The 16,834-nt window shown below is 38.0% G+C and overlaps 2 protein-coding genes across 12 annotated transcripts in view; one reads left to right on the top strand and one right to left on the bottom strand.

Annotated features, from left to right (window-relative positions):
• LOC109054918 (KAT8 regulatory NSL complex subunit 1-like) overlaps positions 1 to 11,362 on the top strand; it is a 67,282-nt gene extending 55,920 nt beyond the window's left edge. For 2 of the 3 annotated variants that reach the window (XM_042720584.1, XM_042720583.1), the window contains exons 7-15: positions 1,044 to 1,209; positions 3,115 to 3,297; positions 5,339 to 5,506; positions 5,645 to 5,784; positions 5,862 to 5,980; positions 6,077 to 6,134; positions 6,679 to 6,791; positions 7,347 to 7,602; positions 9,146 to 11,362. In XM_042720584.1, coding sequence (XP_042576518.1) covers positions 1,044 to 1,209; positions 3,115 to 3,297; positions 5,339 to 5,506; positions 5,645 to 5,784; positions 5,862 to 5,980; positions 6,077 to 6,134; positions 6,679 to 6,791; positions 7,347 to 7,602; positions 9,146 to 9,379 — 1,437 coding nt within the window. In that variant the 3' untranslated portion in view covers positions 9,380 to 11,362. The remainder of the gene's footprint in view (positions 1 to 1,043; positions 1,210 to 3,114; positions 3,298 to 5,338; positions 5,507 to 5,644; positions 5,785 to 5,861; positions 5,981 to 6,076; positions 6,135 to 6,678; positions 6,792 to 7,346; positions 7,603 to 9,145) is intronic. The other variant, XR_006154236.1, reaches the window with a different exon arrangement.
• Positions 11,363 to 12,096: 734 nt separating this feature from the next.
• LOC109054917 (microtubule-associated protein tau-like) overlaps positions 12,097 to 16,834 on the bottom strand; it is a 38,437-nt gene continuing 33,699 nt past the window's right edge. For 8 of the 9 annotated variants that reach the window (XM_042720593.1, XM_042720587.1, XM_042720591.1 and 5 more), the window contains one exon: positions 12,097 to 15,146. In XM_042720593.1, the coding sequence (XP_042576527.1) occupies positions 14,931 to 15,146 (216 nt within the window). In that variant the 3' untranslated portion in view covers positions 12,097 to 14,930. Of the gene's footprint in view, positions 15,147 to 15,844; positions 15,984 to 16,834 lie in introns of all 9 variants that reach the window. The other variant, XM_042720592.1, reaches the window with a different exon arrangement.

The following is a 16,834-nucleotide window of genomic DNA, read 5'->3' as shown; positions in this document are numbered from 1 at the left end:
GAGCATCAGGTTAGAAGGGTCGACTCAAGAAAACATAGACAAAGGGGAAGGTTGATCACTGCCAGATAAAAATTTTAGACGCTGTTTAAGATGAATAAAAAGCATATTTGATGATGATCCATGCGTGCAGTTTTTTTTATTTTTTTTCTTCAGACCCCCTATTTGTTTAATGTTAAGCTTTTTTTCTGCTGCTGGACACAAAAGAACAATGAGCAGCGTGTTCACGGATCCTTAATGTCTTAAATACACTATTCAGAATTTAAGGCTGCAAAACATTTAGGGGAAAAAAAGCTTGTGTTGTTTATGGATGTCCAACATTTGTTCCTAACACAGATCACCATTATCATTATAGAAAAATGTTTGTGGAAGTAATTTCACATGAATTGAAATGTTTTTGTGTCAGTAAATATTTCTGTGTTTATGTAAGTGTCTGTTGATACACTATTATTATTTGTTGATAAATTGTTATGCTAGATAATCTATAGTTCAAAAGTGGCACTTTACAATAAGGTTCCATTTGTTAACTAGGCTGTATTTAATGCAGTACATTTGTTATAGTATTAATCTGTTAACATTAGTTAATAAAAATATAACTGTTTATTGTTAGTCCTTGTTCGCTCAGGTCCTTTTATTAACATGAATTTTAATGATGCATTAGTAAATGCTGAAATCAACAGTAATTAAGATTAATAAATGCTCTTATTCCTCTGTTATTCTTCTACTGCTGCTACTTCATCTTGTTGTAAACAGTTGTTATATTATAAAAAAATTTGTGGAAATGGTAATGCATTTTTTCACTATTCTTTGATCACAAGAACAGCATTTATATAAATGTTGTTTAATTTGATCCGTTCAATGTGTCCTTTCTCCATAAAAGTATTAGTTTCTTAAAAAAAACTGTAGTATGTATTGAATATTTATTCTTTTGTGCAGTCATGCATCAATGCAGGGCTGATGTGTTTTTTTTTTTTTTTTCATACCATTTAATGTTTTATCATTCATACATCTACACTATCTTCTGTGCTTGTGGTTCTCTCTATCAGGCTCAGAGGTCAGTGGCTCCTCGCTGTGGCTGTGAGCTGAATGCTCAGTGTGTGATGTGCAGTGGACGTGCTCTCCCTCCTGCAGACACCCAGCACCAGCTCCCTCTACTGGACAGACTGGCACAGTTCGACCCCTGCGTTCACCCCATCCTCTCATTTACAGATGGTGAGGACACCCCTGTCCTTTAATTGCTTGTTTCTCTCATTCTTTCCAGTATGCCCACATGTGTGTAGACAAAAACAGTGACAGCATTAAGGCCCGGTACGCTTAACTTGTTTTTTTTCTGCTCCGTCTCGCGCACAGCAGTGTCCACACAGCTTTCAAAGTTTTTTCAAACGTGGATGAGCGCGCATGGACAAGTTTGATACATGCACATCACAACTTAGTAGACCCATTCAGTCTCAACATTCACCTCGCACCTACGCTGTTGTATGCTTACCATCTATGCAGTCTCAAAATTGGGCTGCATGTGGACTGCTTGTGCAGACATCCACGGAGACAGTTGCGTCACATAACACTGATGGCTGAAGTATACTTTGCTCTTCACACATGACTAGCACAGCTCTATCTATCCCCACTGTTCATTTCTGCAAGGATGAGGAGTTTTGATAAAGGTTTTTTTTTTTTAAACTGCATAACAACTAGGTGTTCATTTAAGTGTTAATTATTCTGGATCTTGTAGTCTGCTCTGGGTTTAGAGAAGGTCATTAGTGCCAAGATTTCAGAACAGTTTTTGCTTTTCATGTCTGTGAGAATTCATTAGCATTTGATTTGAGGAGCTGATCTTAGATCAGCAGTCCTTCGCTGTGCTGGTCGGATTAGCTGATCTAGCATTCGTCTGCCTGACCTTTGCAGTGATAACCATTTTAAAGAGCAGTGCAATCTGACTCTTGACTAAGCATGCCAGTAGCAGCTAGCTTAGTCAGACTAGCTGAGAGAAAGAGACGTAGTTTCCCTCATTAATATGAACTGGTTGTCCTCTCTAATCTGGCGTCTGTTGTTCAAATGAATGATGGGTGTAGAAGAGGCAGGTGACACCATGGGTGAAACTCGAGTAGATGGAGGGAAAAAAGGAAGAGGAACCTCAGTACAATGAACACTAGAGGCGAGCTCTGATGCCCTCTGCTGGAGGTTTTACTCATGATTTAGATGTTTGCAGAGAATTGTCATCACTATTCATTTTAGTACAGTAGCCAAAGGTTTAAAAGTCTTTTTGAATGAGATATGTCAAATGGTGTTGGGTTTAATTCTAAGAGAATACACATAATTATGTGTCTCATACACATTTTCATTTAAACCTTTGATTTCTTTTTTTTAATTATTTATGTAAATTATTTATTATTGGTAACACTTTAACAATGTAATTTTTACACATTACATATGCTTAGTAAAGTAAAAACAAAATTATGCAGAATAACATGCAAAAACCCTAAAACAAACCTAATCCTAACCTCATAAGTATGTTGTTAATAATTTATATAACTCTGTACTTAAATGTATAACTATGATTTAACATGGCACCTTAAAAGTAACCTTAATGGTTATTTCATTTTTTATCAATAATTTGAGCACTTTGAATTTACACTTTGAATTCTGTTTGAAATGCATAAATGAACATGTCTGAAGTTATAATGCATTCATTTGGATGGCAGTTAGTTACATGTAAATGCTTGTGTCTGAATCCCAATCCCTTTTCACCTTTTTTTTCCCTTAATTATCTGACCTTTTATTGCTGTTTCTGGCCCATCAATGAAAAAGAAAAGAAAAAAAATCCCATGGAAGTCTTGAAGCCAGCTTGAACCAATTTTACTTTCACTATCTGGTATTTTTTTTTTTTTTTTAAGTGAAACAGGATATTCAACAAGGATAATGTTATGTGAGACTTGACTATCTGGAATTGAAAAATTACAAAACTTGATGTCTGCCAGGTTTTTTGGAGGTGGAGAAAGTTATTACATTTTGATGACAGATTAGGAAGAGGAACCGATGACATGATCTACCTGGAAGCCTGGGTTTCTGACAATGCGAGACCATGTTTCAGATGATAAACTCTGCCGTCTGCTCTCTCAGATGTGATGATGAATCTCCATATGCAGCGTGTGCTGAAGGGACACTGGCAGAATCGTCCTCTGGAGAAGATCAAGCCCATCAAGAAGATCTCGCTCAAGCACAAGTTGTGTTTGGGTAGCCGCATCTCAGACCCGTCATCCAAAGACAGACACAAGCTCGCCAACTCTCTCCTCTCCACAGTCCGTGAGTGTAAATACAACTACAAGAAACCCTTAAAACACCTCATTTATTTGCCTTAAAGGGCTTTTATTCAAATTTAAAATAGAAAGGAAATAGGAAAAGGTAAAGGGATATTCCACCCCAAAGTGAAAATTTTGTCAATAATCACTTACCCCCATGTCGTTCCAAACCCGTAAAAGCTTCGTTCGTCTTTGGAACACAATTTAAGATATTTTGAATAAAAACCAGGGGTTGTGACTGTCCTATTGACTGCCAAGTAAAATAACAGTGTCAAGGTCCAGAAAAGTATGAAAGACATCATCAGAATAGTCCATCTGCCATCAGTGGTTCAACCATAATGTTATGAAGCGGCAAGAATACTTTTTTTACGCAAAGAAAACAAAAATAATGACTTTATTCAACAATTTGTCTCCACTGTGTCTCTTCACATCACCGTAGCGCTATTTTGGAGAATGAGCTAACCGCAGACAGCGTAGGCTCTTCTGTCAGTCACGCTGCATGCATGCGCTGTTTTCTTTCAAATCAAAGCGTGAATACATGTAGAAACACAGTTTGCGTCCAGCGGATATTCTCCAAAATGCCACTGCGGTGATGAGGAGAGACACAGAGGAGACAAATTGTTGAATTAAGTCATTATTTTGGTTTTCTTCACATACAAAGTATTGTCGTCGCTTCATAACGTTACGGTTGAACCACTGATGACAGATGGACTATTCTGCAGTGTCTTTCATACTTTTATGGACCTTGACACTGTTATTTACTTGGCAGTCTATGGGACAGTCACAAGCTTCGCGGTTTTCATCGAAAATATCTTAAATTGTGTTCTGAAGACGAATGAAGCTTTTGTGTGTTTGGAACGAAATGGGGTTAAGTGATTTAATAAAAAAAAAAAAATTCATTTTGGGGTGGAGTAACCCTTTAAGGGAGCTAGAGTCAAACCTGGGTGCCCTGCATGAGCACCGTGGCTCAGAATGACTGTATCGTGCACGCTAATATCTAAGCCATGGATTTGACAGTATACAAAATTGTGGGTGAAAATCCCCTGCTTCCTCAGCATCTCAAATGTCAGCTGTTTTTTCTGTAATGGAGGCAAATTCTCACACCTTTAGGAGAGTCTAAATTTGGTCTAAATGTGACGGCCCCTATGGCTGTTAAAGTGACCTGTAAGTGTCTGGCTGCTCTCTGCCAGACGCTCGTTGCAGTGACTCAGCAGTTATTTCTGGCATCATACAAGTCCAGCCACAGTTGCTGACTCCATTTGTTTCTTTCATATTCCATATATGAATTATAGAACTCTGAAAGATGTCCATATGTAGTGCTGTGTATTGTAGAGTTGAGTCATGTGTAAAATAAAGAAACGTATTACTATTATTGGTATTTGTGCATATAGTCCAATTTATTGAGAGATTTTGGCATGACAATCATATTTGCTTTTGCAAAAACAATTAACATATGTCCAAGAAAAATATTGCAAAACAATGTACATTACATAAAATAAAGTATACTGGCAAAGAAAGGATGTTATTAAATATTAAAAATGAAATAAGAAAAAAAAAGATAAAATGAAGAAGTCTGAAACAGTAGTGTGAAATAACCCTAAAATATCCTTAAGACATTAAAAGGTGAAAATACATAGAGTACCTGATAAAGAAAGAATAACATTAAAAATTGAATTACGTTAATGAAAAAAAAAAAAAAAAAATGAAATGGCAAAACAAAAAGCGGAACACAACACAAATATAAAAAAAAAATTAAATATTAAAATTGAAAACAGTACAGATTAAAAGATAAGATAGAAGTGTTAACCAAACAAAATTTATATATAATCAAAGACGACAGATGCAGAGTAACTGAAAACAAATGTAAAATGGTTAACCGTAATGATTAAAAGAAGTTATAAATAAATGTAATGTAAAAAAATGAGTATATGCAAGTGTAAATAATTGCACAAACTCTGTAAAATGTCAAAATATGCAGAGATTAAGATAAAAAAAAAATTCCTCTTCATTAATTCATCAATCTTCCTGTTTGCCATTTCTCTCAGGTTTGTCGCATCCTAAGGTGCGCTCAGAGAAGGTCTTTCAGCAGCAGTTAGACATCCCAATCAGTGCCAGTAAACATGACTCTCGCCAGCCTTTTCGCCGGAGCAGTTCTTTTGACAGGACTCACGGCCGAAAGAGACCTCGTGAACCCTCGCTGGACCGTACTGAGAGTATGTTGTTCATTCATTCATTCTTTTTTTCCCCTCCTCATTCATTCTTTTATTGGCTTCAGTCACGTTTACTTCCATCTCCCTCAAACTCATCGAGTTAAGTCCTGTGACTCAGCACTGTCTTTGGTTTGTCTATAGATGCTCCAAAGTTGAATATGGACATGGGGAGTCCGTGCCCATCTCTGTCTGCTCTCAACACACCCACCCACAGTCCTCTGATGAGACAGCAGTCAATATCCGAGACCTACACACCCCTCCACCTCAACAGCAGCACTGCCGTAAGATGCTCTTCAAAGCGTCTGTTTGTGTAAACTCTTGAGATCAAGTTGCTTAGGCCTGTATGTGATTCTTTCAGACTATTCGCCGACGGAGAGGAGAGAGCCCCTTTGACATCAATAACATCGTCATCCCCATGTCTGTGGCCGCCACCACCCGAGTGGAGAAACTACAGTACAAAGAGATCCTTACCCCAAGGTCAGAGACACAAGCTGTCTATCCATACCTGCCTCATATATTCAAAGAATTATTCTTTACCTACTAAATATGCTGCCCTCTGCTTTTTAATTGCAGTTGGCGAGAAGTGGACATTTTTGCAAAACCAATATCTGAAGAGGATGATGCTGTGGAGGTACGTCCTTGCAATTGGTCACCCAACAGTTATTTTAGGCTGTTTCAAGCCCGTAAGCTGCCTATCTAGACATTTAGGACGTTAACGGTTTGTTACATTAAGCAGGATGATGATGCCCCAAAATGCCATTAGGTTTTAAGATCTAAACTGGCTGACAATGTAATAAAAAGTCTGGAAAGCAGTTTTGTCAAATATGATTAACTACAGTAAACACATAATGTCTGATTCCTGAAAATGACTCCTATGAGCCGATTCTTTTTAATGAGTCAAAAAGACTGACAAAACAGCCTCAAACCACTTGTGAAGTTAGCGTTTTGAATCAAACTCATGTTTTTCTGGTGGCAGATTCCAAAAAAAAATATTTTTTTGTGATTACTAATGTTAAAAAATATTCAAATATGTAATGAAGTGCTACTGAACAAACATCTTTATCAAGTGATTCTGTAATTTGTGATTTGGCTTGTTAATGTTTATTTTTTTTATAGCCTGTAGCCCTGAATTCTACCCGGTGTATGTTTTCAATGATCTTCTCTCATTGTCTCAGATTGAGGATCTCTCTGATGTGGCGTTCTCTCAGCTTCACCTTCCGTGTGAGGAGCAGGAGCGCTCTCGCTGGAGTTGGTCTGCCAGCAACATCGCAAAGAGAAGGGGCAGCAGGTGGGGCAACACAACTCGAAATGCTTTTCTCTGCCCTTTTTAGGAACAAGTGCAATTTCTCCTGATTAACAACTTTGCAACTGTCTGGAGCTGTCTGTTTTCTACTTTGTGATGCTTTTATGACATATAGTTTGCAACAGATCTTACCAAACATCTAAAACAATGCTGTTTGCAAGACTAAACACTCATTGTTTTTTGAATTTTTAAAAGCTGAGAACACACCAAGAATTTATCAAATGTGTAAGGCAGTACAATGGTGCCAGGAACTCGTCTGTTCCATGCACAAAGAAAGATCTGCTTCAAGGACATGGCTGTTCCAATTCTTGTTCCAAACTGTAATGGCTTTTGGTTAGTTTAGATGTCGTTGGTCTGTGTTGCATTCATATTTCAGTCAGACCACATCTTTTCTTGTTTGGTGTGCACCAAGGTTTAGATGGCAGCGTTTACACTTATCCACTGCACTAATGGAGCAATCGCACTAGAGTTTGTTTTATCTAATCAAACCTGCCAAGTCTGAAAACGCATGAAGACCAGCGCTAATCTTTGTCTCCACAGGTCATACAAGTCTGTGGACGGACGGACAACCCCCCTGCTGTTCGGCACAAACCCCTCCACACCGCAGCCCTCGTCTCCAGACACGGCACATTTCCACATGCTGCATGATTACAACTCGGTGGTGTCTCCCTCCAGCCCTGTCAGTCCAGAGATGCTGATGCTGTCTGGCCTCCACACACCCTGCTCCAGAGACTCCCAACGGCTGCTGTCCAACGAGGACACGCGCTGCTCCACCCCAGATACCTACGAGGAAATGGTAGGCTCCTGATATAGAAGAAGATGTTGGAATTTATGTTGGCTTGGTTTTCAGGAAAAGCTAGAGGCTTTATTGTGCATTCAAATTCACATGTGCTCAGTTGTGCTGCAGTACATTTATTACAAGGACTGTCAGATTGATGCAACTGAGGAGGAATTAGGAAACAAACAACCTTTTGGCTATTCTGAGTTTAGATATTTGTGATGCGATCTGGAAATACATATCGGACGTCGCGCCGGGACGTTTTCAGGAAATTCGAAAAATGGGTTGAATCTCAAGCTTTTGTCAAAATTAGGTTTTCGTTCAATTATTATTCTATAACATCTTGTCTATCATCTCTGAAAGTATCTTGGCAAAATATACTTGTTTAGTGCAGAAAAATAGAGATTAAGGGCAGCAAGCAGAAAACTTTCTCTTATGTAAAGAATGTGCTGCAGAGGTGCTTTCTCTTAAAACCACAAAAACAGTTAACCTATCAAAATAAACCACGTAACGTATATAATAAAGGTGTATGACTGCACATTTCCCACCAGTCCTGTGCAAACTAAGGCATCCAAAGTTTTTTTATTTATTTATTATTTTAATATCGTGAGATGGCGGAGCAGAAGATGATAACGCAGTCTGAAGTAGCTGCTCACTTAAACGATCTTGCTTGTCTCAATCTGCTCAATCTTGGTGATGTTAGTGCCCTAAACGATGTTATAATGGACTATTTCACATCTAGAGATGAAGGATCGGATGATGAAGTTACTAAAGAGGAGCTCATCTCAATCTGCTCAATCTTGATGTCAGTGCCCTATACTAAAGAGGAGTCCGTTGACGGTCTGTTATATTCGCTGGTGCGCGAACAGTTGCACTGCTGATCAAAAGTTCAGAGACTATGCCCCTGATAAACAACGCAAAACTGTCCTGTTCAGGGTAACGTTAGTTAGTTTGTGTAATGATGCAGTATAGCACTCCTGACAGACAGCTCTCATTCTTGAAGGGCCCCCAGCATCATTTTCATATCGCTATCACTTTCATTTAGTTCAAATGGTGACAGCATGCACTAAAACTACAAGTTTATGGCTGACATTTTTAAAGCATGAACCCAAACTGTGTTTAGTTATGTATTAAGTCCAGCAATGAGTCAAGAGTAGAACAGGAGAAGAATTGGAGATAGCCTGCATGCTGTAATCTGGATGTTTTATGAACAGATGTACACCTAATGTTCAAATGTTTGCAAGTGTTGTGTGTTCCTTGGGGTCATTTTGTATCTTTTACATCTTGTACAGTGACTAAAATAAGTCTTTTACCGCAGTAAAGTGACTTTTACTTGTGATACTTGACTGTTGTGTTTCTCTTTTCATTGCCTCACTTTAAACCTGTTTTTCTCAAAATTCCATTCCTGAAAGTCATAGCCATCAGCCAACTTCAGATAGCCATAACTTTTGTTACGTTAAAGCTTTCATATCAAAACCTAAAAAAGGTAAAATTTCACCATGTGGTGGGTTTTCCTAGATCGCATCACATGTACTTAGTGTGTCTCTGTTTGTCCCTACAGGCTCCCCAGCCGGTACAGCCATGGGAATGCCGGACCTTTCCCCTGGATGTGGATCCACAGCAGGAGAGTGAAATCCTACACAGTCCAGCTGGTGAGAGGCCCTGTAGGACCATTCGACGGGTGTCTGGGTGCAGGTCGTCCAAGTCGGAGTCTGACGCTGGGCCTTCGTCACCTCTCGGCGATGACGGCGCCAAGCAAAAACAAACCAACCCACCCAAACCTACTCACCGATGAAGCCTAGACTCTGCCCACCCACCGAACCCCCCGCCCACCAGCTTTCACAAACTCCTGAAACAGCAGCATCATAGATGGAAAAAAATAACCAACAACGAAACGAATGAAAGACCCTGTTGTTTGATATTCAAACATCAGTAAATTCTTTCACGGTTTTTAGTGAATTGTATGGAGATATATATGAAGACCTGTTTTAATTCAGTCTCGCTTTTGGGTCATTGGAGAAAAAATGTTTATTAAATTAAATTAGCTTGAGGGCTAAACCAAAATAAGAAGCTCCGAAACGTATCGTATATCACAGAAGAGCACTTCCCCCTTAGCATGCTGTCGTACTGAGGGGCTCGGCTTGCATTGTGTGTGGTACTCTGATCAGATTTTTCCAATATCCCACCTAAAATTACTCATTTGGATTTGCAGTTTATACTGGAGTGATAAAACGTAAAAATAAAGCCAATGATAATGATTGCAACAGACTTGCACAAAGGCGCGGAAGCCTGTATTTGTTCTCTCTGTGTGAAAGCACTTTGAATTCTTTTTCTCTACACATTCCCTGCCTTTTATTTTAAACAGACAAACTTGCTCGAGAATTGCATAAATTACACTTCCTGGTTTCATTTCAGTCCCTTGTTCTCGTTAATAAAGTGGTTTGTCTATGACGGAGAGAGCAGGTGCCAGAAAACGAAACTGCCGCGTTGCTCTCATGCGCCTTTTAAACGCCTCCGTTTGATTAGAGCACTTAATTGGTCTCTTGCACGACACGATTGCCAGTAAACTTAAAATCAGCACCTGAATAAATGCGTAGGATGCTAACATTTGAGACAAGATTTCACTTGCCGCAGCTCTATAGCTTAGCTTCGTGTAACAAGATGGCTCTTTCTCATGTTGGGCCTGCATTAGTGTGAATTCTAAAGCACTTAACGTTGCTGTGCATGATCAGGTTGGTCCAGAAAACGTGCCGTCACTCCAATATAAACTGAAATTTGCTGCCACTTGACTCGGCTTTTCTTTCGATTTCGTTCTAACCCTATATAAAAGAGCTCGTCCATTGATTGGTCAGGTCTAAACTCTTTGTTTAATGAAACAATCTGCAGTAGCTACAGCCATCATCGAATCCCGTAACTTGATGTTCGAGTAATAATGTTAGCTGAAGTGCTTGATAGGAAAGGACTTGGCAGATTTTCATTCGTTGGCTCCTCAGTTGCTGGCGGTCACAGCCCCGTTTGTCCATTGTGTAACGATGAGGAACGATTTCTGTTAGTTCCCCAGTCAGTGAGTCACTGCTTGCAGCTCCTTCCTGTTATTTTAACTAATACGAATGTACAAGTCTAATAGCGGACACCAGTTACTTAAGATTTTTATAAGTAGCTTCTCTGTATCCGTCGTCATACGTTTCTAGCTATTGTAGTCATTTGTTCTTGTTTAAGGTATGTCATGTAAACCAGAAATCCTTAATATATTCCTTTAATCTCATTGGAGTGTTCATAGCGTCAGAGAAATCTCATCTGTTGAGGTTGTGTGGCAAATCATAAGGGGACCATCTACGACTGTCCCATTCATTCTTAATATCATTAATTATGGTTTTATGTCTCATTGTGGGGGTCTGTGTACTTATCAGGCAAATGTACCATAAGGTTTGACTAGCTTTCAAAAGCCAATATTGTATCGTGTGAGTTATTTTCATACTTTGAATTTCCAATGTGGGGAATGAGGGTTGGGTGAGTCTGGTATATCCTTTAGCATGTAATAGTTTGTACAAAACAACAACAAAAAAAAAAGTTTATTTTGTACATACCTTGTTTGATTCTTTACTGTGTTTGATGTTCAGGCTGTAGCTGTCCTGATTGTCTAGGGAGAAGACACAAGAATATTTAACACTTTCTTTATGGAGAGGCAACAAGAAAAAAAAAATGTTTATGGATAATTGGCCAATCTGACAGACAGGCAACGTTTGTGCTTCTCAAATTAAAAGTGAATTATATTGTACTCAAACGTCTTCTGTCTTTCTGTGTTCATCAGGTTCACATATACTGCTTTGATCAGTAAGAATTTGGATTAGACCTTGCATTTCTTAAACATGTTTATATGCATTTGACATTTATATAATGTTAAACCCTTACAAACATATTACAGTTGTTCACACTAATGTTCAAGGTCGGCAGAGAAAGGTTGTGGTTGCTCATTTGTCTGCACTGCAGTTTTCTGGATAAAATTATGGAAAGGTAAAAGGTAAAATTCTGGAAATAGCTTCCTATTGACATCACCAGGATGTTTTGAAAGGTACTCAGTTGGAAAGACAGCTATTTAGTCTTTTTTACTTCCATCTAGTGGCGATGATACTGCATCACACACATTCACATTCATAAACTTGGTTACTAACTTCTCCGTTATTGATTTACTCGGTTCCGTAGTATTCGTCTTGTCATGTGATCTGAACATGAGGCGACCCGCTACATGTCAATTTAAAACCTGCTTTCGTTAGTCTCCTGCTTGCCTGTTCGTCTCATGTAAGTATTCATGATTCTAAACAGATTTTTCAATAGTCCTGGACTGGCTTTTCACATGTGAAACTCAAACGTAAAAACATGACACTGTACCTTTAAGCGTATCTATCTAGTGTTTATTACCAGGACTGTATAAGACGCATCCACGGAGTAAATAATCTGAAGGGAAAAGGAAAACCAAAGAGCAATTTTATAGAAAACCAAAGGACACGGAAAGCAGTTTAATAAGGACTTTATTTCCAAATTCACGTTTACAGCAAGGAGTATCAGTGTAAACCATTTAATAAAACACATTACGATAAAGACAATCACAACTGTCAAGCTAGAATGAAGAACTGCGAAGAGAAGAGCAGAGGCGGGAAATGAAACGGAGGAGAGAGATAGAGACCTCGGAACCGGTTAACAGATTATTACAGAACCGTTTGAAACACAGCTAAAGGGTAGAATTACTTAAAAGGCCTTATCCAGTGCCATTTTTAAACATTTTATCTGATATTTCTGTTCTTCAGCTTAACCCACACGTCTAAATGCTCAGGTTTATGTTAGCAGCAGCATGCTGTTCAAAGGACGGCCACAGTGTTGGGTTTACAGCAATCCGTCTAAAGCTTCTCACAGGCTCATGTGAGGGACGTGCATGTGGCACTAGTTAAGTCCTTTACTGATATTGTGGATTCTGGATGCAAATTATCCCTCTATTTTACCTATTATTATATTTCCCCCCTCCCATTTCTAAATGCAAGACATACATCTAAATGAGTAATGCAGTTTGTGTAGAGGCAGCTCTTCTGTCAAATCAGTGCATTCACTTTCAAATGAGCGCAAAGCTGCAATGCACTGCAGATATTAAATAAAAAGCTTAGTATCAGATCTTCTGAACGCATTCGTACATCTTTTACATCGTCCACACAATACTATTAGAAAAAAAGAGTGCAACATAAACCTGGATTTAAGCAGGTAGCTTTGTTCTTTTCAATCTTCCTCCACTTTTTTCTTTCTTTTCATGTTTTTAAGATGAGTTAAACGCTCTAGTAAAGGTAGTTTTCTAAACAGTTGGACAGGGGTGTGGTGTGGTGACTGGTTACTATATTCAAGACCATGGGTGAAGTCCATTGCATGCTGGGAATGTGCTGCGTGTGAGCGTTGTGGTTTGGTTTGATGACTGTATTGAAGGCTTTAATACTGAGGGGAGCTTGGCTGTGTGTTAAATGTCCTGCATCGTGTTTCAGCTCTGTGCTGCTGTGCATGACTGAATCCATCTAAGACCAAAGAGGATCTTTAAAACATAGACAGTCTTCTCGAATGTAGCTGATGGACACCGGGAGGCACTTGTCTGTTGTCTGTTCTCAATATGAGATTTCCCTATGTGATGTTACAGTTATTTTTTTGAGTGCTTTGAATTGAAATCCTCTCATGTCTTTTGCATTGGTCCATACACGCATGCTTTGGAACAGCATTTAAGACACAGAAGCTGAAATCCATCAATACTGGAGAATCATTAACATACAGATATAAGGTGAAGGAAACAATGAGAGGATGTACCGAGTGATATCTCGAGTTTGATGGTGCTCGTGCAGGGCAAACTACTTCAGAGCTCAACAATAAGGATGGCAATGTGATCTGGGGCCTGTGTGAGGCAGTCATTACATCTTATATTTGGTCTCATAAACCTTTTTAAACATAGCAATCATTTTTGTTTTGAAAATGGAAACGTCAAGCGATGTATTAGATGCCGTAAGAATGATGTAATGGTTGTTATTAATTAGCAGACATTATCAGTAAGGTTTTGCATTGTATGTCATTTAGCTGTGTAAAAAAAAAAAAATCTTTCATGCAGTTTCATTAATAAAAATTTGCATTAAATAATTGTAAAAAGATCATCTTAAAATGTTGCTAAAATTAAAAATATATATTTTAAAAAATATTAAAAACAACAAAAGCTAAATGTAAAATTTCATAGCTTTCATGGAGTTACGTTTCTAATTATTTGCATTAAATAATGTTAAAAAAATCTAGAATTAAAATATTTTTAGAGACAAAATATGTTGCTAAAAATTTTATATTTAAAAAAAAAATTTAAACAACTGTCCAGATAGACAAAAATCCTTATTGTTGAGCCCTGTACAACAGTTTATTTCAATTTTTTGAATGATTTTTAGATATTGACATTTGCTTTCTTCTCTGTCAAGAGTCGTTAGAGGCCAAGCAAGATTTCATTCAGCGATGCAACTTCCTGTGCATTTATGAGGACAGATAAGCCTTGAGAATTTGCTGTAGTGATGAATGAGGTTGTGGAGTTTAATAGAATTCACAGGTAAAGTCTGACACTGAAATTTCCAAACTATGATATTAGCAACCTAGACTCATCAGAATAATGATTTATCAAAGTCTTTACTGTTTTAATTTGGATCGAACACACAATTAAGGTGTTTTGTGAATTTAAAAGCTTTTATTAAACACCAAAGCATGCACTACAGAACAGTTTATTGAAATAATTATATAGCGGGCCTCTACTGTGTCCGTCTATTGTAAGTTTTACCTAGGAGCGTTTGAAATGTTTCTGTCCTATCAAATTCATAGCCAGTATCATTAACTGCACCCTTCCAAACCATGAAGCATGTTTGCCTTCCCTACTGCTGCATGTCAAAACAGGAGTGCATCATTTATGGTAAATAAAAACATTCACAATAAGGCAACGAAGCAAATACAGCTTTGAAAGCAAATGTCATTGTTGTTTCTTTTAAAAAACAGGGTATTAAACGAACAAAATCAGGCTACTCAGTGCTGTAAATGACCGTTTGGATCAATACACCACCAGCTCCTTTTAAATTGTAGTGTTTTTTCTTTTTCTTTTGTTAATACTAAGCCAATAACATCAATACCTGTCTCTCCGTGCCAGGAGGCAAAAATTATTTCACAAGCAGACAAGCCGCTGGGACAACCTTTAGTTAGGAGAAATCCGACAAGCACCTCTTTTGAAAGGACTGAAGGAGATACATTTTTAACTTTTTTTTTTTTTTTTTTTTTTTCAATGTGTAGTTTGGGCCGGCAGCTCACAGGCCTTGTTTAGCGAGGGAGGCTGACACCTGATCAGCTAGCGTGGACAGTTGTGGGGAGTCGGTCATGTTGATGCTGCCGGAGGAAGACACGTTGCTGAGACGGCGGGGCGATCCATCCGTGGAAATGTTGGGGGACTGGTACACGATCTCAGCGCCGTGGTCGGTGCGCGCTTTGGCTTGCTCTCGGAAACTTAGCTTGTGGCTCTCAATCTGATGGGAGGAAAGGAGGAATTTGGATTAAATTGGATGGATCTGAACAACTGTCAGGTTTTGTAAGATAATATGTGCATAAAATAAAATGAAAGGTTGTATGTATTGTTTGGGGTCACTAAGATTTATTTATATCACAGAGTTTATTACAAAGGCTGCAATTATTTGATTAAAATACAAACTAAAACAGTATAATTGGAAAATATTTTTTTAAATAATTTTTATATATTTTGAAATGTAATTTATTCCTGATGCAAATCTGAATTACTCCAGTATTCAGTGTCACATGATCCTTCAGAAATCATTCTATAGGTGCGTTCACGCATATTTGTATTTCTTATAATAAGCTTCATTTGCAGAGACAGCTCTAGTGGACTTGCATGGACAACTAGATGTAATATGGTAAGGTGGGTCTTATAAAAAAATATACAGTATATATATATGTATATGTATGTATATGTGTGTGTGTGATAAACCTTCAGTACTAGTCTTCTTGCTTGTACCTTTTGCATCCATCCCATTCATAGTTATATTTGCTCACATAAGTGGGATCAGAAATGTACTAAAATATTTCTTATAAAGATAATGCACTATTGAATTGAAATAAGACTTATTACAGTGCACAAAAGGACATAAAAACCATATAATGATGACAAGTCAGTTAAATTGACACTCGATAATTCCAGTGATATACTTACTGAGGCCCTCTGACTTAACCAGACTGTTCCCTTCAGAGGAGGGAAGGTCAAAGGTCATGTCCACATCATTAGAGTGAACTGCGTCCCCATTAGAGGAAGTATTTGCGGCCTGCGGCTCTGCTTCCTTCCCCTTCTCCCTCTACAGTGTGGATGCCACATAGTTCACATGGTTATGGATAAACAAAACAAAATGGGTTGGGATGCAAATTATGAAATGAGGTTATGAAGGGATTAAAAAAAACACTCAAACTAAAGGGAATGCTGGGAGAAGGGGTGAAGCTGTTTCAATACTTAAGAGATATTTCCAAATAAGAGTGCTGATCTACTCTATCATCATCTTCCTTTGGATCAAATAATAATGCCCATCAATAAGTTAATGAAGCTGTTTCAATACTTAAGAGATATTTCCAAATAAGAGTACTTAAAGTCTAAAGGTCATTTCATTAGATGTGTCCACCTGAATCCATAATTCGTGTGATGCCATCTAGTGTTATGGATAAACCAAACTAAAATTATGAAATGAATGAAATAAAAAAAACACTCATGCCACTTTAAGAGATATTTAACATCATCTTCCTTTGGATCAAATAATAATGCCCATCAATAAGTTAAGAGCAAAAACTGTTTGATCAGAAGACTAAAGTTCATTTATTTATGTGCTCTGAATCCATAATTCTGATGCATCTAGTGCTAGACTAAAAATTCAATAAATATCATCCACCGTAAAACATTATTCCCAAACAATCATTCTGAGATTTTTACTGATTTATTAAAAACTTTAATCTGAGATCCAGTTCCATGATGTTACAGAAGTTTATTATCTTTCATGTGCTCAGATAGAGTTCTCAGATCAGCACTCCTACTCGATTCCTGAATGTTTCTGAATGTGAACACATGAAAGCAGCACTCAGTCAGCAGTTTTTTGGTTTTGTGTGATAAAAAGGGACACAGCAGCAGCAGATCGCCGAATGGAAGAATAGTTAGCACTAA

Source organism: Cyprinus carpio, chromosome B3, assembly GCF_018340385.1.
Source record: "Cyprinus carpio isolate SPL01 chromosome B3, ASM1834038v1, whole genome shotgun sequence".
NCBI lineage: Eukaryota > Metazoa > Chordata > Actinopteri > Cypriniformes > Cyprinidae > Cyprinus > Cyprinus carpio.
The sequence above is the reverse complement of the archived record's forward strand: the minus strand, read 5'-3'. Positions and strand labels throughout refer to the sequence as shown.